The sequence below is a fragment of the Lutjanus erythropterus genome, chromosome 11 (assembly GCF_056507025.1).
Source record: "Lutjanus erythropterus isolate fLutEry1 chromosome 11, fLutEry1.hap2, whole genome shotgun sequence".
In the NCBI taxonomy this organism is placed as follows: domain Eukaryota; kingdom Metazoa; phylum Chordata; class Actinopteri; order Lutjaniformes; family Lutjanidae; genus Lutjanus; species Lutjanus erythropterus.
The window spans coordinates 4,329,340-4,354,134 of NC_139327.1; the positions used below are offsets into that span (position 1 = coordinate 4,329,340).

The window sequence follows — 24,795 nt, forward strand, 5'->3', positions numbered from 1 at the left end:
TAAATGTACTCAAAGTATCAAAAGTAGAAGTACTTGTTTTGCAGAAAAATAAGCCTGTGACAGATATATTATTATACATGACGTATTAGATTGTCAGTTCTGAGGCATGGATGTGTTAATAGCATTTTACTGTCGTAGCAGGTCAAGGTGGAACAATATATATATATATTTTTTTTGTTTATACTATTTACAGGGTTGTTGGACCCAAGGGTGTCACAAGTCTGAATAATGTTTTTCTTCTTTCCTACCCAATAATCATCCCACAAAGTTCTGTTCCTTAAATGTATTTTTGGACTTTTGCTTTCATTTTTGCTTTTTGTGAAATATTTGACTATTTCACCTCTTTGGGACTCAAACAATTATTTAACAACCACTGGAGACGCTTAGACAGGATATATCTCTGGTGGGATTTATCTGAACTACCAGACAACTAGACACTACATTTATGTAAGGGGTGGCCAAGAGGTCAAGAGCAATTGATTCAATCTTTGGCAATGTTTACGCTTATCGTATGTTTTTTTGAAAATGGAAAATCTTAATGTGTATAGTAAATAGCAACAATAAAAAAAAAGGTGCTGTAAAAGTTATAATATTTCCCCCTGAAATGTTGTGAAGTAGAAAGTTGAAAACACTTCAAAACTGAATAGAAGTACAGTACTTAAGGAGCTACTTTGCCACCACTTTCTTTTCCTACAACATTTTGTCCAAATGTCAAACAATCTCATGGAACAAGTTTAAGTCAAACTTTATATGTATGTTATCATATTGGCATCTCTATAACAACTTGTGTGATCATATTTAAAACTTTATTTAATCAACATACATGATTAGTATGCCTCTTGAATTTAACGCCCGTTCCTCGTCCTCTGATGGTAGATGTGGGTCTTATCCAGTGCACAAATAGTCAACAGTGATTGATCGTGTGAGCCAGCTGAAGAACCACGAGCTAAGACAAATTTGACAAGCCCCATATATTAAGACCAGAGAGGCTTTTCAGTCCAAGCTGTCATTATTACAGGTACAAGCCTCAGTCATACTGATCTTGTATAACCAGTCATTCCAAGTCACAATCCTTCTTTAAGGACAGTTTCATCTTTTCAGTGAAACATACTCTCACATTATTGTGTTGTACTGTATATGCTGCTTCTATCTTTAGTCTGACAGCAGAGAGATGTTGACACTATTCATAATATAGGCCAGCTCTTGAATAGGGGTGAATGGACTGTGCGCTCATCATGTATTATCATGCACTTTAAAGGCATTTGCCACTTGATAAAAATCAAACTTCCCACACATGTCAGAGCCACTTAAGTCCCCACTATACCTTTGATGAATACCGTCAACAAATCATATTTGCAAAGAGGATGTAACAGGAGAGAACAAACTGAGAAGAATAGATAGTGTTCTATCTAACTCTGCACAGTTACAAAGGGGAATATCTAAGCGAGGACTATTGTTCTGCACTCACAGTGCAAGTAATAAGGGCTATTATAGGGCTTGTAGGCAGACCTGTAGGGGGAGGAAAATGAGCTCATTCTTGTATTGAGAATCTCTTTGTAGCTATAAGTACCCAGCAATTCAACTTGCATTACGCAAGTGTCATTACATCCCACTTGAGTCTCCTTCCTGACAAGTAGAGATAATAATAATGAAGATGAACACAAATAAGATAAAGGTAAAATATAGTAACTGGCAGGTGTGAGATAATGTGAGGATGTGTATGTTTCTATTTTGTGAATCTGATTCTCTAATTACCACCATCTGCTGTCTGAGTGAAATGCTGAAGAGGAAAGGAGGGAGTGAAGCGTTGTGCTCTGACTTGGCAATTAAAGCTAAATAAGCACTGTAACAGGAGACACATTTTGTTTATTTCCACCAAGGTAACACAAGTTTTTGCAGAATAGTTGCCCTGTGATTGACTTCTCCCAAGGGCTTCATCCTATTATGAGCTCTTTTCAGGCTTGCATGGTAGGTGGAAAATACCTGCACCGTGAAAAATCTGACAACCTTTTATACTTGGTGTTTTTGGATTTTGGATTTGTTGCTTTTGTTTTTCAGTGTTGAAAGCCCAGAGATTGATCTCTGACCCAGTCACAGATGGGCTTCAAGGGATCATTATTATAGCTGGTTGGAAAAGCTACATTTGGGAGGGATTAGCTTTGACCTTTTTGTTCAGTTTAGAGTGGTAGAGATAGGTCGGTGGTATTATTCATGATCTGATGGCTTCATTGTCATCATTTAAAGGATAAGTGTGTAACATTTAGGTTGATCTATTGGCAGAAATGGAAATGGAAGTGGAAATAATATTGCATAAATGTTTTCATAATTGTATAATCACCTGAAAATAAGAATTGTTGTGTTTTCATTACCTTAAAACAAACTGTTTTTATGTATATAAACCACAGGTACTCTTCCACGCAGTCCACCAGGTTACACCACTATGTTTCTACAGTAGCCCAAAACAGACAAACTAAACACCGGTTTGAGATACGGCCTTCTGCAGTTTTGTGGCCACTGTAGGTACACACTTAGCAGGGGAGTTGGTTGAAATCTGCTATTTCACCACTAGATGCCACTAATTCCCACACACTGGTTCTGTGCTTAAAGGGATAGTTCACCCTAAAAGGAAAATTCAGTCGTTATTTACTACCTACAGGTCAAGTTTACTTTTTCAGTCCACAAAACACTGCTCACTGATTGGTGACCAGTTTTACAAACATAAAAAAACACCTGAAAAAAAGGAAAACATGAAATGCCAACATTGCCAAGTTGACTTGAAAGACACCATATTTTTATGCTAAATCATCATTGTAGATGCTTAGCTTGAAGCCACGTTCATGTGCACGTGCACACCATTTGAATTGGGTGTGTGTGGTGTTTTGGTGTTTTTTAATGGTTTAAAACTGGTCACCATTAACTTCAGTTGTTTGGGAGATTCTGCAGGGCTGTTTTCCTGTGAAACTCCAGCAGTGTTTTGAGGACTGAAAAACTAAACTTGACCTTCAATCAGCATTAGGCTGAGTAGATAATGACTGAATTTTCATTTCTGGGTGAGCTATCCCTTTAAAGGGACAATTTGTCTCTTTTCATGTGGATGTCCAGTCAGTGTTGATGGTAAATGTAATCTATTGAGGCAATAATTTCCTCAGTGTGTGCTGTACTGATTGACAAAGCAGAGTTCTCTGCTCCCTGAGCTGTCATGGCAGTACCTGCATGTTCCAGGATGCATTGTGAACAGGCTTCTGATGTCCATGACCATGTTGCCATGTATCACCAGCATATCCTATAGCTATTACTTTGTTTTCCAAAACACAGCATTAGGTGACAAAAATACTCATCTAGCACACCCCCTGGTTACCCAGAGGTGGAGACTAGAAATCAAAGCTGAAATAGCCTGTAGTTCTTCTTGAACACCAACGATATCACTGTGACATCACTGGATGCAGGAAGAACTACAGATTTTGCAGCAGGATAACTGAGATTTTTCAGTCAATACAGCACACATTGAGAAATTTATTGCTTTAATTCACTACATTTACTATCAAAACTGATTGGAGATCCACATGAAAAGTGCCATATTTTCCCTTTAATGGTAATGTTGCAAAAATGTGTTTGAAATTGTATATATTCTGTATATTGTTGACTAAAATAACAGTCCTATGTTCAGCTTATCAAATCCTCAGAGCCAGAGTGTTGTGTGACAGTGAATGGAGCTGTGGATGCAGAGAAAGTTTGGGCGAAGGTGTAATTAAAGCTGATTATGGTGAGGCAGAGGGGAGTGGAGGGCAGCACATTTGTCTTCCCCACCTAATGAGTGGAGGCCGGGAGAGCTGAATTAGCTGCCTCGCTGTCGTCTCTCCCCTGCCATGCCACTTTGTCACAAGGACGCTCCTTCTGGAAGATGAGACGGGGTCAAGTGCATGTGTATCCCCTGGCATTATTCTTACAGGCTGCTGGGGTCCCTGTTCCACCGGGCATTGGGAATTGAGGCACTTTAGCAAGCTCTGTCTGAGCCACACCACTCAGCCCTCTGCATCATTAAACCGGGCTAAAAATACACAGCCCACCCATGGTCCCTGTTCGCACAGGACCAGTTCATTGCCACGCTGAAACAATCGCTGAATCCTGTTCATGAGAGGCGTGACACCATCATTTTTCACTCCCTCTTTAAATCTGATCAGTGTTATCAGGCTATGGCAATATGGTAACAGTATGCTCGACAAGTTGTTATTAAGTGCCCTCCTCTTTCGCCCACTAATTCATACTGTATGATCATTATTGATACCACTGCTGCCATACAAAATCCCACTATTGTGTTCACACTGTTATTAATGTCCATCCCATGGGCATTAAGTGCAGTAAAAATCAATATGTGTTGGTGTAACGCTGGAGTGACGTCTGCTAGAAGGCATCCATTCAGTACTGATGACAAAGGCCAAACTGTATACTGTGAAACTATTAACAGCTGTAACTGATCATTTTTTAATAAAGTAGTCTCACAAATAATTTTTAGTTAATTGTTTAGTCCATAAAATGTCAAGAAATTGTGAAAATTGCCTGTCACAATTTCCAACAGCTCAAGATGACATCTCAAAATAGTTTTTTGAGTCTCATCCCCAGCCAAAAATGTGATAAATGGTGTCATCAAAACTGCTGTCAATTTTATTTTTAGTAATTAATTATTCAATAGGGCCCAGCCAGTACTGGATTTTGGGTGGGGATGCTGTACCAATATTAGGGAGTAAAATTCAGTTATCAATATATTTGTTGATATTCTTAATACAGAATATAAAATATAGAAAAATACAGAATATAGAAAAATATAGAATATCTACATAACCACTTTTGAGGGATCATAAAATATGTTTAACACTTGTGACAAAGATATGTAGTGGAGGCAGGATATTTTACAGTTTAACAATAAATGTTTATTGTTCAAGATGATATCAGAGCACTGATACAGTAAACTTTTACCAGTTTTTCTAATAGTTATAAATAACTATAAATTAAAAAAGCAAAGTATAAGTATATATATTAATCTTAAATTAAGAAAAAAAGATCAAATTTACAGAAAATGCTGATTATAAAGCTTAACAAAAAAATTGTTATGGACAACATATATGCATATATGATATCAATACAGAACGATATAGCTAGGATAGGCCATTATTGGGATAATAATATCAACTGATATCAGTCAGGCTCTATAAATTAATTAATTAAATCTAGTAACATTACTCAAGCAAATTAATCTCTAAATGTTAATTTCATCCACTGTATTTGCATTAGAAGAGATGTGCAACTGAAACTCCACCAGGCTACTTTTGTTTTGTCAATCTAATGCTTTCACTGTTTTCCAAGAATGGCAGTGAACAACCTGCTTAAAATGACCTCCTTTAAAGCAAGCTAAACAACTCGACAGTGAGTTGTGAATACATTCATTCCTGGAAAATGGTGCATTCTATGGATTTTGAGTAGGTGCACTCTTACATAATCATGTTTCCCTCTCAAGGGCAACACAATATCAATACGATAAATCATGCAGGAGTCGTGAATCAGCTGCAGAACCCCGACTTTATGGTTACTTGTTGGCTCAAATGTGAAGCATTTTCAAATCAATCACTGTATCTAGCAAGAAACAGCATTTATAGACTGTACTGCGGGCTCTTGGTACAATACAGTGGGCACTGCAACCTCACGCGCCACAGGTGGAAGTAATCGCTGATTAATTAGATAGTCTGCAGGTTTGAGTGACTGAAAAACGCAATGCAGAGAACCGGCTTTTCAAGGTAAATATTGTTGTCAAATGTAAAATAGATACACTCAATATGCAATGTTTATTTAGCTGTTCTTATTCATAACGCCAGTAGCCTTAAGGTCAGACGTCTGTTAGTGTTAGTTGAATGGGGGAAGATGAGTTAGATGGACTCAGGTGTTCCTGAGGCTAAAGCTCATAGTCGCTTTCATGAGCCAAATGATAATGTGACATCTCAGCTTGCACATATATATCCTACAGAGAAAGAGATTTTCAGTCAAGTGTAACACTTGAGAAATGATTTCGACAATACCAGGCTATCATGATGGACTCAAACAGTGAATACATGTAAATAAATGCCATGTTTTTTCTCACTTGTTGCCCTCTGAAATAAATAATATCCACCTGTTCAGCGCAGTATAGGCTAGTTTGTTTAAGTGTTATCAGCATACTTTTCAGTTACCTCTATGTTTTGGCTATGTAATGTTTTAAACTATTTATTGTCTTGCTTTTAGCTTTTGTTTTTGATGATCTCAAACGCAATTTTAATGTGTCTATTTTAATGTATTTTCAAGTTCTTGTAAAGCATCTTGAATTGCCTTGTTTATGAATGGCGCTATATAAATAAAATTGCCTTGCCTTGCCTTATGCTAATAAATGCATATATTTAACATCTTTTCTGATATAACTGAGGTACATTAAGTATTAATGACCATCTACATCCCAAAATCTTAATTTTTTTTCATGGCTGTCGTTATCATTCACAAACTTTACACTTAACGTTAACTTATACACCTACTTGTATTCACATTGATATTTTGTCATTAAATATACGGCAAATGACTAAAAGGCGTTTGGAATGACTCGCGAGCTCAACGGGTGTGTAAACCGGCTCTATCTGGCTCGTATTCCGCTGTGCTCCTGCTCACTCCGTCTCTTTATTGTAACTCGGAGCCTCCCAAATGTCCAGAGACAGCACTATTTGCGCCGAGGAGGAAGCGTGCAGCCTGTAAAGCGGCACTGCGGCATCGCCGTATCACTGCGCCCCGGTCCCCCTTCTCCGGGATCCTGAAGCTCGGATCTGTGGAGAGAGGAGCAGGAGATACCCTATGGTTTTCCTTTGCGGGATTTATTTTGTCAGCTCCAAACCTTCTTGTGCTTTATCTTTTTCTAGTGACCGAAGGCCTGCAACTTGTCCGGACGGTCCCTCCCCACTCGCAAGGGTTTGCATTTCTTCGTTTTGCATGACGTGTCTTGGAGCAAAAGAGGGAGAGAGAGAGAGGCTTGCTTTTGTTGTGTGTCTTACAGTGGAAAATGAAGCTTGGAGAGCCGGAGCAGGAGGCAGTGCCAGTCCGCTGCTGCTGTTGTGGGCTGGACTGGATTACAGAGCCTGAGATCTCTACTGACAGGCAGCACAGGCAGACAAAAAGGGACTGTGAGCGAAGACAAGGGAAAGAGTCTTTCACTGAGCTAGAAAAGCCTGGGCGAGTGCTAGAATACAGTTTCTTTTCCAATAAGCGATATTTTGGGAGCTATTTGTGCAGTGTATGTGTGTGTCATTAGATAAGTGCTGGCACGGGGCATCAGGTTAAAGGCATAGGTACTGGACACAAAAAAGGTTTAAGATCGTTTTTGTAGTAAAGGTGGATTGTTAGAAGGCAAAACATCTGCATGCAAGGAATATTTCTGAAAGGTTGCTGCATAGTTAAATGTTGGCATGCTGGCTTGTTGGATGTGCCTTTGTTATGTATCCATTTGATTACAAGCCATTTTTTTCAGTTGTGCATGTTTAAAACATTTGTGACTTTGCAGGGTGTAGCAGAGCACTGGGGACTACATGTATGCTGCAGAATCCAGATGAGCTACATTACATGACAACCTGTGTCCAGGGAGACAATGTAAAGTTGAAGATGGTGGTTGACTGTGACAGATTGGTTTGGGTTTGTGTGCTGATGCAGAAAAGATGTGATACCCTCTGTGTTTGAGATGTCCAATAACATTTGGAGGCTTGATTGTTCAGAGACAGGCTTTCTAAAAGCCTGCAGTTTGTTGATTTAGTTTGCCTCCACATAGAATAACATTTCTGTGATGTCATGGATGAGAATTGATATTCTGGACACATAGAGCCATATGTGTGTTAGACTACAACGCCAGAGTGACTTTCAGTGGTTTTAGGCCTAGTCTGTAGGCTATGCCTTGAGAATGATCCAGAATAAGACTGCAAGCTGTTGAATGTTGCATCGTAGTATCATAAAGCAGCCAGATGCCTTCAGTGTCAGACAGTGAGTGAAGGTATGCCCTGCTAAGCTCTATGGTTAAGTGCAGAATGGCATTTCAAATGGTCTTGACATTTGTCTTGATTTCTTAACAGTGTGTGTAAAATCTCAAGGACATCTCCCTGTTCAATTAGACCTGCTTTCATACATGAAACTGAGAAAATTTTTACTGTTTCTGATATGGAATATTCAGTCAGTGTTTGAGCGAGATGTTACGTTCAAGGTGATACTTTGAAAGAAATGAATGGTGAATTGAAACGGTTTGTCATGATGAATATGTTAATTTAGACTGATTTTTGATGGATGTCTACAAGTCAGAATGGTTTTATTCAAGAAGAGCTTTCAAGTCACTACTCTTTCAGTTGATAGATGACCCACTATGTCATGTGGGTAGCTCAGATGCCTTACTTCATTAGGCCTGAACTTTAATTGTGAAGATGTTACACCACTTATAATGAATGAAACTTAATTCCTAATTTCATTACAGAATATGGATCTGAATGCTACTGAAATGTCCCACACCGTCATTAAAGTTTGTCATATAAATGAATATAAAAACAAGAAGTAAACAGATAGATTGTACAAATTCATTGTTTTAAGTACAATATTTGTATATACATTATACTTTAAAACTACCAGCTACTTCACAATGAAAATTAAACTACATTTTAGCTACTCTCAAAAAATAACTCGTCAAACTAAAACTACTTTCAAAAAGTAGTTCAGCTGTATCCAAACTACATCACAGGGGATTATCACAGTCTGAGTCTGGAATATCATATTGTTAAACCAGGTATAACTGAACTGACACGGACTAGGGCAAGGCAGTCCTCACTGAGGCGACTCAAGGATGTGTTTTCTGGAGAGGAAAGGGAAAATGCAAAATTTCTAAGGAAAGTTATTGTATTGGTTGAAGACATCTTAGTCCCAAACCATAGGTGATTTAAACCAAAAAGTTGGTTATTGTCATTAAATGGCAGCTGTAGTCAATGAGGTGTAGTATTCTGCCATATTGTATGGCAAGAGATGTCATGTCATACGTAGTTTGTAATTTACTCCAGAAACTATATGAGCCAAAGTAGTTTACTACCAAAACAATTTAGGAGATTAAAATGTAGTTGGACTACTAACCAGCTACTGCAAATTGCAGTTAAACTAGTCGCTAATTGAACTACATGTTGTTACTACACTCCAATGCTGGGTGTACACAGTCTCTGAATATTACTTAAAATTAACAGGTACAATGCCAAAAACAGGAAGTTCATGTTGAGAGGCTTAAGACACCAAATAGTTAAAGTAAACATTCTTGGTACGTAATTAAAGAAATGGAATCATTAAAAAGACAGTTCAGGTTACAAGCTTGCCAAAAGCTTCAGAGATAGTAGTAAAAGAGCTCTTACAACACATAATCATCTCATCTTGGAGCTTAATGACCTGGCAGTGTAAGAAAACACAGTACGCTTAGCAGATGAGACAGTAGCCACCCTAATAAAACATCCACCTTGTATTATGTAGACTGGCAATAACATGTACAGTATACAGCACCTTTTGGAAAAATGGCTCATTGACTAAATGCACAGTTGAACTTGCTGAGTGAACATGTTGCAAATGCGTGCTCTCTCTCTCTCCCCCTCTGTCTTTATCTTGCAGGAGGGAGAGTTTGCTGACCTTGGGTAAGAGGAGTAGGTTCCTGGAGAAGAAAGATGTGGCGTCACCTGCTCAACTCACCATGGCAGGACATGTTCACTGAGCAGATATTTGCTTTAACTTGAAAAGCTCTTCCTCTGGCGGAATTGACAGCTTGGCGATAACGTGTTTAATAGATCATTTTACACCTCTATCGTAGGATTTGATGGACTGCCTTTGGGGATCTTTGCTTGGAACCTGGCTTGGTTCAGTGACTCAATGCAGTTTTGAGTTCCTGTAAAAGGCTTCATCTGTTGGATATTACATGGTCACCTTGGATCTAATACACTGATAACATTCGCTTGGATATTGTGGAGATTTCTCCTGCGGGGTTTTCATACAAGTGGAGGTCGAGCAGTGCCAGTGTTTGGCCCTTGAAGAGTTTGATTCTCTGTAAGAGGAGGGTTTATCTGGATGTTTCCTATGAAGGACATGGATGGCCCTCGTTCTAGCGGCCTCCGCAAGAAGAGGAAGTCGAGGTCAGCGAGGGATCGGGAGAGGAGATCAAATGGGATAAGGAACAACCATGTTAAGGGCTCCGTCTTTCGCTTCTCCTCCGACTCGGAGCGGGAGGGCGACAGGGAGCCCTCCTCATCCCGCCCTCGACCTCCGCGAAGAAAGCGAAAGGAGTCTACTTCTGCTGAAGAGGACATCATTGACGGCTTCTCAATCACGGGGTTTGTGACCCTGGAGGCTCTGGAGGTGAGTGCTAAACCAAAGGGTTAGCCACTTAAACTCTTTCCAAGCTTGTGTGTCTGTGTTGCGCTGTTGCATGAAAATCCAGTTGAAAATCTCTTAACACTGTGTAAAAATGTGTTTATTATTGTGTGCCTCTCTGACTGGGCCAGCCTAGCGTTTTGGCTGGTGTGCGAGCTGGAGTTGAACAGATGTAGCTTTAAATGTAGTGCTGCAGCCAGAGATTACTATCTGTGTCACTGAGAGGCTGTTGTTGTTGTGTGTACTGCTCTGGATTTGTTTTCACAAGAGTTTTCCAGCAAAGCCGTACACCAGATGAGGGATGTTCAACTATGGGTGTAGTGGCTGTTGTGCCTTTGTACACTTCGGAGTGAAAAAGCAATTTGATCCATGTTACAGCAGTTTATTCAGAGTGGGAGTAATTTATTGTGCACTGGCTATCCATTTTCCTTGGAATGCAAACCAGGCACAGGCTGCCTTCCAACAATGTAGTTGTGAATTATGACTTACACAAGCAGCATTTTATATACACAGCATAACTGCTACATTTTTCTATAATGGTATCTTACGGATGGGTGACAAATTAAAGTTTAAGTGTCTTAGTAAGGTGTTGGCCTCCAGAAAAGCTTGAGTGCTCCTTGGCAGAGATTCCACAAGTTTTTGGAACGATTCTTCCCTCATTTGGTGTTGAGATGATGGTGGTTGAGAGTGCTGTCTAACACGTGTCCAAACTCTCCCACAGGTGTTCATTTGGTGACTATAAATGCCATAGCATATGATTCACAGCATTTCTTACTCTTTCCTGACTCTTCTCATCAGACCATTCAGTGGTTGTTTTGCCCTCAGTGGAAGCCTCTGCATTTGTGTTCTTCAGTTATGTATTCAAGTGCCTGTGTATGGTTTCTTGTCTGTACGGTGGTTATTTTAAAACCAATATTTCAGCATAAATTTGATATCTTTTTAGGATTGTATGTTCCCTGATCTTGTTTCAGCAGGATGTGAAAATAGTTTGCATCTTCACAAGGTCAGACTCAGGGGGTGTCCTGGGATAACAGCCTGACTTGCACTTTCTAATACATGCAGTGTGATACCCATCTCTTGCTAGCTGGTGTGACCCATCTCAAGGATATGAACAGTAGCACTTGTCCTCACTGTATCCCTTTGTTAGTCAGATCAACACTTTCCACGGCTCAAGAGTGTGTTACTTTCATGCTTTTATTCTTTTTATTCAGAATTACTCTATTCAACAGTCACAGGCTCTTTCTCCTCGTTTTGTTTGACCTTCTTTCCGTTGTTCTTTCTTTGATGTTTTCTGTGTCAGTCTGCTAAAGCACTGCTATTCACAGTTTGAGTGTCAAGTTCAATGACAGCTCTGAAATCAATAGTGGGAAAGTTAAAAATCAGTAGCTTTCAAGTTTGCAAGGCCATGGCATGTAAACCAAATAAGCTAAAACCATACCTTGACTTTTAATCAAATACCTTCAATGCTCCACTCTGTTGTTAGATGGAGAGTAATTATACACACACCATCTAGGTGCAAGGCTATCAGAAACAGGGTCAAAGAAAAAAGGTAACACCTGCAAACTTACTTCATGCCACAAATGTTTAATAACCGTTCGAATGACAATGAAAAAACATTCTGACCTGACAAAGCTCCAAATAGGATCAAAACATTGTCATTATTCAACTTTGTGGCAGGTGTTACCTTTATTCCTCAACTCTGTTGTTAACCATTTGTACTGTGTGTACTTGGCTCAAATGGGCCTGCCCCTCTTTTTATGTAGTACTATAATTTATATAGTAACCTCCATTCCCTGCCAGTACATGTATGAGTCATATGATATAATAATAAGATATTTTAGTCAGTATTTCATCTTTTAATCAAAACATCTAGGAGAGAATGTTAACATCAGTTTTAAACATGAATGTAAATGAAAGTTGAAATGATTCTGTTGGCTTACAGAAAGCCTGATTGTGTACATTAGAAATTATTTTGACACTTTATCACCCTTCACAACACTGGTTAAGTCTTGTACTGCAGTTGACTGAATGAAAACAAATGAATAAATCAAACAATATTGCAGTATCAAATTACATTTAAATCAAATCACAGTGATTTAGAAAGCAGTTTTTACAAAGCAATCTTGTCACAAAGTGGTTTTAATGAGTAACAAAAATGCACAGAGCTCAAGTAAGAGCAAGAGAAAAACAAATGATATTTGTGTTTGTGTGTGAGTGCGAATGTGTGCACTCAGGAGTGTTTTTGTAAGACTGTGACAGAACTCATTAATGCAGTACCATCTCACAGGGACGTGAAGGGAGATGGAAATATTGTATTGCATTACTTCTTACAGTTGTCGGAGAGCTTTAAATATAGCAGTTTGTCGCACCGTGTCCCAAATGTAAAGACAGCCTGTAATAACAGAAGCTGTGTGGTTCTTTCTTGACTATGACCGTGCCTGCAAAGCTCCTTTCACCATGAAGCTGTTTTGAGATTGCTTCAGATTTGTTTTGTCCAGATTGATGTGGTTCCGAATTGTGCTGTATGCTTCATTACTCTGCCCGTTTATGTCCTCTATTAACTGATTGATTGTTTGGTTCTTCAAATGTCTTATTTTGTCCAATGAACAGCCCAAACTCAAAGATATGTACTTTGCAATTATATTATGCCTCTGAGCCAGTGACAGCAGTGATGCACACAAACCAGTGCAAATATATCAGCAATTGCTGATTGTTGAGCTGATGATGTCTCAACCCCATTGTAGTCCACCACAAACTCATTGGTTTTGCTGATTTTGTACTTCAGGTGATTGTTGTAATAAAGCACACAATCACTCCTCTGTACTCCTATGAAAAATCTCTAAGTGAAGACTCACTTAAAAATATTCACTACATTTGAAAAATCTTGAAAAATTACCTTAACAATTAATCAATTTCTGTCCATCGATGAGTCAACCAGTAGTTTCAGCTCTAAATAGAGCAACATAGATTTACTGTTCATGTAAGTTTAAAAACTGGCTTCTCTTCTGGTTGAAGAGAAAGAAGTAACAGTGCCAGGAAACAATAAATATAATATCAAACAGTGCTGTGGGATTCTAAAGAAGACTTACGAGTCAGGCTTGTGACTGAAAGGTCACTGGTTCTCATGTCTGGATCAGTCTTGGAGATGTCAGCCTGGAATAAGAATGAGGTCCCACCACAGTTACTACCTCTGAAGTGCCCTGAGCAAGCCACTTGACCCCCCCCATTACTTTGAGGGGTCAACGATAGAAGACCTATTTCACTTGGCAGCTTCTGATGTGACCATGTTAAAATTACGACTGTCAATGAATCAGGAAGTTGCTGATACAGATAGAAATAAGAAACATTTGCCAGGTTAAATAAAGGTTAAATGCTCCCAGCAGAAATCTTTGAAAGCCTGTCTTGATGTTTGCCACCCTGTAATTCCTCAGAGAAGACCATTTATTGAAGAGCTTTTTAAACTGTTTGCATCAGAAAGACCTCTGAAAATTACACCCATAGTGTTGTATTTTTTAAGATCATTGGAGTGAGATTTTCATTCTTTAATCTTCAATCATGGATCAGACTTATCAGGGATTTTCATGCATTTCACTGCCTCCATAGCTTAAATGATTGGATTCCTTTTTATTCAATATTTTTCAGTTTCCTTTTCATGACAATTACACTCAAGTTTCCTCCCTCTCATATATAATATGTTGGTAATACGAGTCTTACTTTTTCTTTTGTTGTTTTCCCAACCCTTTCTTTGCATCTGTGAGCTGTTTTTATGTCAGCCTTTCTCACACACACTGCTAAAAGACTCTATATAGTGTATATATGGAACTATGCACAAGCATATCAGAGCAGCAGTGGCTCTTTTTCTGTCTGAGTAAAGTTAAATTCTGATGAGGTCAGACCCCTGGAGGTATATGCTAGTGCTCTCCATCTGTCACCACAATGCTGGAGCAACACTGCTCCCAGGCCTGCTTTTCATGTGCATGCTGATATCTTAGCTTTGCATTTCTCTTTTGCAGTCTCTGTGCTGAAGCGTCCATGATGAGGCTCTTGAGATACTCAAGTAGCTTTTGGGTAGATGTTCTACAGCATATTGTTGTCTTGATTACTTGGCTGTTGCTGTCACAGTTTAGAGGAAACTTTTCCATGTTGGACTTTTATTTAGACCAGTTGAACAGGAAGTTACTGTTGGAATTAGACTTGACCATAAGTTGGAGGTAGCCAGTGAGAAAGCAAATTACTGCTCATTGGTGTGTTTGTTTGTTTGCTTCCTCTCTGATCAGCTTCTTCACCAACAGCCAACTCCTAATATGACAGTGATTGCTTTCCACTTATGCAGGATACAGGATGTACCTCCTAAAATATGCACTGTGCAAGCTAATAACTGTGTAGCTTCAAAAAGCCTTTTGTCAAATCCACCATCATGGCTGTAATTTCCAGGATCACAACAAAGAAAAGCCTTCTACCTGTATATCACTTGAACTGTTGAAAACATTAGAACTCAGTAGGGTTATTCATACATAGGTGAAATTGAATTAAAAATGTGAGCACAAAGCAAGGCTACAGTATAACTGCTGAGCAGTGAATAAATAGACTGCATTCTGTATGAGCATAAGGCTGAGCTTTTCTTGTCAGACAGAAATCAAGGTATGGCTGTCAGGCATTTTGATATTCTTTTATTGAGTGGAGAAATGCTATGGAGTTTCATGCTATGTAGTTTCCTCTTGGTGGATTTGTAGATCAGGGATAGCATAGTTTATGTATTAATACAGAGCACATTTTTATTTATTATGAGCTTATTAGTGTAATAATGTTAAGGCACAACAAAAGTATGCTTCAATAGCTTACAGACCAGTGAGCATTTGCGCACTGTTGTTTTTGTGTCTCAGAATTTGTGCTCAGTGTGCTCATTTTCCCAAACTTAAACTATTTTACTTTAAATTGAGTGAGAAATTACAAAGATGTATTGAGCACTGTTTCATTCATTGCACTGCACCAAAGTACACAGCAGCAGCAGTCCTTTTGAAGGAGTTGGTTTGGAGACAGATTTTTATTGAGGCCTGAGCAGCGACCTATTACAGCACTTGAAGAAATTGCTAAATTATTGAGTGCCTTCTCCTCTAAAACCTTTGCTGTGTTTTACCCATTTCACTTGAAAGGTGTCCCTAACCTCAGCATGCCTCTACTGACCAGACTTGATTTTAAAATGTTGCCTTTGTTAACCCTCTGCCCCATTATTTTCCAATAATTAGCAGTCTCTGATGTCTAATATTTTTCTACCACACACGCATGAACAGATAAATTCTCCCTAACCGCCATCACTGCATCTAATACAGGCTTGATCAGGCTCCTGTCCAATAACAGCCTTTGCTTTTCCAACCTCCACTGCTGTTCAGTGTTGTGCCTAAAGGCTGGACTCACTCCTGTTTTTTAACTCGCAGAACAACACCTCATCTTCTTGCTCAGCAGGTTAACAGCAGTCTATTACATGATTGACTGCCTGTGATAATACGATGAACAGCACAAAAGCAGCACTGTGTAAATTAGTACATTTGCAATGTCTGTTCTACTCTGATTTTGCATTTAAAGGTCTGGAAAGACTTCTTAATTCACAATGCCCCACAGAGCTCCTGCAGGTTTTGTTGTTCCTCTAAATAATTTTCCTCACTAACTTAATTTGTTACACACCATAAAAACAGAAGAGAATAGATTCACCTAATGCACAAATGGTGTACAGAATGGCACTGGGCACATAACTGCGTAACACCACATATGGGCAAGAGTGGGAGAGCAGCCTAGTACTGGGACAGACATGTAGAGCTGACACAAGCAGTTTGTGGCCTGCAGTGTAGAAGGATTCTTTTCATTACTTAATACAATAATAAAAAAAAAAATCATTAATACAAATATTACAAATATTGGAATACAAAAATATACAGTTAATATAGGGTAGTTGGATCATTCTGTTCCTGGGGGTGTTGCCTCTTGAAGAAATAGATTATTAGGGCCGCACAATTTAGGGAAAAAATAATTTTGTGATTATTTTGACTGAAATTGTGATATGTGATACTGGTAGTGGAAATGATACGTTTTGCAGTACAATTTTCATGTTTACTGGAAAATAACTATTAAAATTGCAATAATGTGACATTTATTGAGGAATGTACCAAACTTACATGTTTTTTCATCTGGAGAACAAGATTTTTTAGGCCATCTATGTAGCACTACAGTACTTCACTGAAATGTTGTTTTCGCACCCATTTTCCTTTTTCAAAATATTGGGATGTGGTTCTGGTTCTACAATTTGGATACTGCACTTGGTCATATTGCCTTTTTTTTGGATTAATTGTGCAGCCCTAATTGTTATTTGGCATTTTGGGGTCAGGTTGGGAATGTATACATTTTTTCATAATTGTAATTATCTATATAATAATGAGGGTTTGGCTGATTGCCATTATCTATTGCTGATGATTAGCTACTGAGCCTTCTACCATCATGATTTAGAAGCCTTCTGTATTTGAGTTACTGTGTCCCCTCAGAGTTGCTGTAAGGCAGGAGTTGTTGGCGCAGTTATATTGCCCTGTTTGTCTCTCCGCATGTCCAACACTTGTCCGGATCACAATATCTCACAACAAACAACCAGATTATATAGGCTCTGTTTCCCCAGAGGATGATGCCTAATCATTTTGGCCCTGTTTTGTCAAAATACGGCTAAAGACACAGCTGCTGTCTGTTTAGCTGTAATCTAAAAAAAGTAGCTTTGTTTTCTTGTGTTTAATTGGCTTTGTTGAAGCAAGAGATACACAGTTACTAAAATAACAAGTGTCAGTTTCCCCTTAAAAAAAACAACCTTATTTTGCAGCCTATCTGTGGGGAAAAAGCCCAAAATGTTTGTTAAACAAGTTTTCAGCTGTTGTAATGCATATTACATCAGGTTGCACAGTAGCACTGTATTTGACATGTCATGCCTAACTGCAACAAATAGCAGACTACTAGCTGCTGACCACCAGAGAACGAAGAGGAGATAGTCAATCGATTACAGAGAGCTTTAATGCCTTCACTGTAGGCTTTACACCACACTGACAAGAAGTCCATAAGAGGGATATGTATGAACCATGTATCTGCTGGAAGAGAAATGTTTTCTTAAGAGCTGTGAAAGTCGTCTGTCTGTGCTTTTCCTGCCGTTTACATTTCATTTCAGCACCACTGATGCACCAACAGGACCTTGTTGGTTCCAATTAAGTGCCCATTTCTATTTATGATTTCTGCTGTGCCCATCACTTATTTAATTTTGGGTACCAGCTTCACACCCATCTGTCACACCCACACTGGCCTTGGAGATGTGACACATTCAAGTCAGGCCGTGGTAGGAGCATCATAGCTCACGGATTAACTTGAGTCATCGGTGCACGTGGGTGGAGGGTGAAGGTGGTATGGAGTAAGGAGTTCAACAAAATGATAATAGGTTCATTGATAAGTTGTCAGACCTCTAAATAACAAATAATGGCTATCTAATTAATGGCTATTGACATTTAAAGTGGAGCAGGAGTTAAAGGACAGGTCTCCGGCCTTAGCTGAGAGGATCAACTGCAGTAATTATGTCAACAAAGGCTATTCCTCTCATATGGCCAAATGAAGATGATGAATTGCAGTTTAACAGTCTGGCATTTTTCTCGTATGCTGTCCGTGGGATGATGCTGTCGGCTTGCCAGCATTTCAAAAACAATTGATTTTCTTTGGCACAGCCCTCAGAAGTCTGCCTGGAGGAGGACTTGTAAGTGCAGGCAGAGAAGAACACATTGATTGGTACTTCATTGTAAGAAAGAGGCTAATGTGAAATCAAATGTATTGACAGCTTGTTTCCAAAAGACCAGAAAAAAGACATTTCAAACAATTAAGACATAAATATCAAGCCAGGTTTTCTTAAAGCTTTGTTCTTGAGAAAATGCAGGCTGATGAACAAGGACACCTTAGGAGAGAGTTTTTTTCCCTCATGACGGCTCTCCTTGTGCCAAGCTGCCTTGACAGATATTTCTGTCTGGTGAATAATGCCACTTTTCCAGCCTTTTAATTAATTTTCCACCTTCCACACATGTATTTATTCCAGTCTCTTGGCAGTAATGGCAGATATTCATTCAGCTGTATTTTGGAGGTGTCAAAGAATGATGTATGATATGCATTAATATGCTGTGACAGCCCAGTGACTGACATATTAATGAAATAAGCTGTCATCTCTGGATGTTAAAAAACACTCCTATAGATTAGATAATCTCTGTTATTTGGAATCTCTGGCTGGACTCTAACAACTCACATTTGTGCACTAACATTAAGATACTCATCAAATTCAATAATTATTCCTCTGTGAGTGTGCAGTCATCTTAGAAGATGAGGTCTTTCATTTGGACATGAACTGAGCCGGGGCCCTGTTTAAAGCCTCATTGATCTCTTACCAGTGTACATTCACTATCTTGGCTGTCTAATCGACCACTCAAGCAGCTAGTCTATTGTGGTGCTCCTTGGCCACTGCTGATGGCAGACGTTTTTGCCTCAAATGCAGATTAATTTGTAAAACATACTTTGTCTGCATTGCAGAGCCGTGTCACCTACTTTACAGCACAGTCGTTATCTTTCCCAGCAGATTTGTCATTTCTCTGCCTGAGTTGGTACTTTGACAGCCTTTCCATCTGTCACTAACATGTGTCCAGGGTGATTGGACTGTAACTGCATAGAGCAACAGGCCATAAAATCCAGGCGTAAATTCAACCAGGATGCATTTAAGATTTGATCACCCAAACTAGGAGGCATTTACAGATTTTATGGCGTTTTACATTTAAGCATATGTATACAACAGAAATCAACATTTGCATTAAACGCACAATATGTAATATGTCTGCCACTAGGTGTCTCTCTCACATTTAAATCACTAACAAAACATGTATTTTGATAACATACAAAGTAGTGTGGGATTGTGGGAGTTTAAACAACCATCATTGCAGATGAAAGTCTATGTGACATGACTCAGAGAAGAAATCATATTCATGGACAAAGAAATGTATATAAGTTGTTATCACTTTAGACTTTAGACAGGTTTGCAGACATCCTTCCTCACTCTGATGTATCGGACGTATCCCGTGTTTCCTCTAAAGTTATAGAAATGAGTGACTAATAGGAAATTCACTGTTACCTTTAATCAGTCATGGATTTCTCTGGCTTTGATCATTGTTGGAAACATATATTTTTTGAGTCTAAGTACATTATTTTAAATAACACATGGCCAGTGACTTTAGAGATTTTAATGCAATATTGTGGCTTTGAAGGTTTGATCTGAAGAGGAAAAGTGAAGAGGAGAAAAAAAGTCTGATATCATTGTATATAGCTGCACAAGCTGTTTTTTAATTTTTTATGTTAAAATGTAATCCAGCTACATCATATCCAGACACACTTCACATATGAAATGCAAAGTGCACAGGCTTTCATTGATGTCATGATGCACAGTTCAGCTCATGAGCACTTAAATCATGTTCCCAACACAACACCCTCGTCTCACTCGTTGAGGGACAAACTGACAGCACCACATTCGTATGAACTCAGGCAAAACAAATAGCTCAGCAGCAGGGGAAATGTGCAACAAGCAGCATCAATGTTTGGAGCTGACATACAAGCAAAAGGAATGGGACTGTGGGATGTTGGAGAAATGTGGAAGGAAGATCAGTCTTTACAACTCCTCCAAACACATTTTGCAATCATATTCTCAGTTATTTTAGCCATACTTTTGTAGCTACAGTGAACTGTGTTGACTTCTCAGCTGTGGGATGTGCTGAGAGTCTAGAGAGTATGGGCTTTTACAGTGCTGAATTTAAGCATTGTCTGAATCTCAGAGCCAGTTGATGTCTGAGACGAATGTGCTTTTTGTTTTAAATTATTGAAAATTCAAGTGTGAGAATGCTACATGGAAATATCTTTCTGTCTCCATCTTAAAGTATTGTTTCTGTTCAGGTTTTCTATTGCCTCAAGGTTCTTTTTACTGAATTGACAGCTTGAGTAAAGAGATAAAATGGCAGTGTGTATTTTGTCGTGCAATAGACAATTTCTCTGAGGTCAGAAAGGAAGAATATATTTGTTTACAGACAGTATTGTACAGACTGAGTGCTGTTGTAGAGATATGTGAATGACAACCAATACCAATGAACACACAAGTCGTCCATCAGCTTATGTCTACATTAACAGCTAATCTTTGGCTAATGGCTCACCCGGAGTGGCCAAAGAACATAGGATTAATGGTTCCACCTCTTTAAGACCTAAGTCTCCCTGACACTTGTTAATGTAGCACACAGCTCTGAAATTACATCGCTGTGCATCCTTATTCAAGTATTAGCACAGAGGCAAATCACATCCTCATTCGAATATAATTGACTTGCCTCAGTTAAGGGAAAAAAAAAAATCCCTGGTCTGTGTGCCACCAGCTTGCTGAGCCCAGACCATTTTCTTTTCCATTTCTTCTTTGTTTTGATTCTGGCAGGTTCCAGTGACAGATGTGAGCAGAAAAAAGATAAATGTTTGCAAAGGCTGATTGTAAAATGCCATCTCTGAAGTAGAGCCGTGGCCAGAGTCACACTCTCTCTTTTGTGTGTAATGGCCCCCATGATGATGCATTTGGACAGATTTTTTTTTCTACTTGAGAAGAGACCCTTTTCATGCTTAACTGCACAGTGAATACTAATGGTGGTACAGTTAGGAATGTGTTAGTGTGTGCGTCTTTCCACCACAAGGCCTGTGGACTTACGGACACAGCCCTGTTGAGATCTCTACCTGCAGCTTTGAACCTTTCATCCCCCCGCTCTTCTCTGATCCTTCTTTCAAACTGAGCCAACCTACCACTGTTTCCATTTCCATCTGCTTCCATTCCTGCACTCTTAGATAAGCTTTGCTTAATGGCTGCACTGCTTCAGTTCTTTCTTAAAAAGAATTGTTTACACAAGCCTGAATGCCAAACTATAATCCATAATCACATGCTTTTTGCAATATTTAGAAAATTGGCATATATCATAGCAGCTAATACCAAACAATTGGCTTTGCTCACAGCACCTTGGTTATCCCCAGGCTTGGCTGTGAAGCGCAGGATGCAGTTACATCTTTTTCAGGTCAAATGATATTGAAATACTAATTAAAGGCTCCGTGGCTGTGTCTCAGCATGATGTCATCCTCCTGCCTTCGCCTGTGGAACTAGCTGCTCTACATGCTCAGTAGGAGGGTTTATGTGGACTGAAACTGCTTTAGATGAGAGTCACTCAGGTCCTTTTAGCTACCATTTTTCAGTTAGCAACGTAATGTTCTCATTCAGTATCCACTGTGAAAATGGTTTTGAGCCATCCTCTTTATGTTTGATCACTTTTGAAGCAAATGGAAATATTTGACTTTTGGCGGTGGCATTTGATATTTACCCAGTTGGAGTTGGTATTAGGGGTGGACAATCTGGCCAGAAAAGTATATCACAACTAATTTAGTCATAATCACAATCCACAAGCTAAATTTCAGTCTTTTTTTCTCAATTTCAAAATACCTGTAGACCACAGCCAGACAGGAAATAGCCTACGAATTTTGCGCATTTGCATTATTAAAACCCAGTATTGCAAATTGTAAACTCAAGCTCAATGATTAAGTAATCATCAAAAAACACGTTCAGTCATCGTTATCGTCATCATTCAAGTGCATTGTTTACAATACATCACCCTAGAAACAGCAAGTGAAGTAATTCGTCCAATCAGCTGGTTGACAACATTTTTTTCATGTATTGCAGATCCACCAGTGAGTAACGTTATGTGATGTTTAGAAACTAAAGTAATAGGACGTTTTATCACGCAATCACACACATACTCACACACAAATAGATAAATTCAAGTACTCTGACACCACCTGTTATTGAGGTGCTGTAGCTGTCCATGTGTCTCTTCCTTTTCCTATCCTAACTGCTGAAGTACCCTGTGGAGAACAGAAATCCTTGGCTGAGAATCTCCTTCTTAAACAACTGTAGGGCTTGGGGTACAATAATTGACAACCATTTAGAGAAAAAGAAGGTTTTCAAAGGTCTTTAAATGACTGGCCTAGAATATATGTATGAACAGATACTATTTAGTTATCCACCACACGTCTATAGATTCCCATAGATGTTGTAAGTTCCAGGCAGGAAATGGCACAGGATTATGTAGCTGATTTGATCAAAATTTATATTCCAGCCAACCAATGTATACATGCATATGAAAGTTCTACAGAAGTCCTGCAGGTTCAGTTGCTACCCGTAAAATGCATTTCCTGTGATAGAGCATGAAGGTACAGGCTATACCTAGCTTTAACGTTTACATGGCTGGAATATTAAGCATGAAGTCTGGGCTTAGGAGGAAGAAGCGAGGATGACAGTAATGCTGTATTTGAAAGGTATGAATCCTGTGACAAATGCTCTTCCTGGAAATTCCTGACAGGGTTTGGTGGAACAGTGAAACGAGAGCTGCATGTCAGTCTGGAGCGTTGTGCTGCTGGGTGTTTATGTTGGGTATATAGGAGTGTGAAAATGCTTAAGTTAATGGGTAAGGTCTGTCATTCAGCACGTTGTTATTCAGCATATGGGATAGCTGCTATTTATGTCATCAATAAGAATGAATCCATAAATGCTGTATGCATGAAGCCAGGGCAATTAATACATGACCATTTTTATGCTATTGCCCCTGGCTATTCCTTTAAATGATTGAAGCAAAAGCAAAGTGTGTGTTCTACTATTTTTTATATTAGAGAATGATTAGATGCAACCTCTACCTGCATAAAAGTAAAGCATTTTTACTTTGCCAAACATACAAAACTAACTTACTCAACAAAGAGTGCAAATTCTCCTTCTGCTTATGTAGCAGATGAACATATAAAGTGCAGACTTTTTTTCCCCAAAATTTTTGATTTATCTGCCAGATGAAAGATCGAGTCCACATTTCACCTCTGCAACTTAAACAGAGTCCTGATGTTTACCTATTAATGCTCTAGCTGCTGTATGTTAAATAGGCATCACTTAGTTAGTGCTGACATCAAAATCGCTTAGAAATAGGACTTAGGAGATGATAGTTTTGACTGAGGGACATCAGTAATGATCATTCAATTATTGATTATTTGTTGTTAATTGAATTGAAATTATATTAATCAACAGAAGATGAGGGGCATACAGTGTAAACTGTCAGAAAATGAACTGTGGTTTGGTTGTGCCACTAAGTTGTGCCTTTGTCTGATAAATTTGATGGACTTACAGGTGTTTGTGCTGACCACCTGTAATGGCCAGACTGTAAAAATCCTTGCGGCTATTGGGTTCAGCTAGCTAATCAGAGGCTCATGCCTATGCCAAACTACAGGCTTCAGCAGAACCAGCTAACAACTGCTCAGTTAATGCAAGCTGTGAGCTGCGTGAAAGTGGAGAGCGCTATTGCTAGCATTTAGGACAAACGGTGTTATCCAGCATCATCAAAACAAAACTCAAGAAGCAACATCCCTTTTTTTAGGTAGTAATCTAATTTACTGGTGGAAGTGGAATATTTAATATTTAATTTCCCAGTGCAGCCACTGGACTAAGATTACTTACAATGAAGTAACCTTAGTCCAGGTGCATGTAACAGGTGATTGTTATTAGGGCTGAATGATTTTGAAGAAATATCGAGTTGCAATCAATATTTTTACATCATTGCTCTCACTTTCATTGAAAAACACATTAAAATGATTATGGTATGTTATTTATTTATTTATGTTTTTACAGGGATCTGTACTAAACAAAGATGTTTTCTGAAGTCTAGAGAATGATGTGTTTGCCACGACACCTCTGTAGCACCACAATAGTAAATTCAAAATGGTATTTTTTGTGATAAAAAATTCATTGACAAAATATAGAAAAAGGAAATCCAGACAAAATTGTTGCTGGCTAAGCACAAAGAAAAAAAAAACTTCTAGTACAAGAACTGAACAGCAGGGATAAAAAGAAATAGATAAGTAAATAAATAAATAAATGAAAAAGCTAAATTAACAAAAACAAACAAAAGGGAAAGAAAGCAAAGGGCCAGTGTAGATGCACAGATAGACAAAAGCACAAAGCAAAGTGTAATAATGAGTATTCAGCAGTATTGTGTGATAATGCATCACTTGACAAGAATTTGCAGTAATATTATTACTTTACCCAGTACGGATGCAACGGATCACAAAACTCACAGTTCAGATCGTATCATGGTTTTGAGTCACGGATCAGATCATTTTTCGAATCAGCAAAAAAGAAAAAAGTGGTGGGATCAGGGTTAAATTATTTCAAAAATGCACTTGTCTTTGATCTTTGTCTGTCTGTAATTATCA

The 24,795-nt window shown here is 38.7% G+C and overlaps 1 protein-coding gene across 11 annotated transcripts in view; it reads left to right on the top strand.

Moving 5' to 3' along the window:
- Positions 1–6,834: 6,834 nt before the first annotated feature.
- auts2a (activator of transcription and developmental regulator AUTS2 a) overlaps positions 6,835–24,795 on the top strand; it is a 373,611-nt gene continuing 355,650 nt past the window's right edge. For all 11 annotated transcript variants that reach the window (XM_084730512.1, XM_084730516.1, XM_084730515.1 and 8 more), the window contains exons 1-2: positions 6,835–6,978; positions 9,682–10,419. In XM_084730512.1, the coding sequence (XP_084586638.1) occupies positions 10,132–10,419 (288 nt within the window). In that variant the 5' untranslated portion in view covers positions 6,835–6,978; positions 9,682–10,131. The remainder of the gene's footprint in view (positions 6,979–9,681; positions 10,420–24,795) is intronic.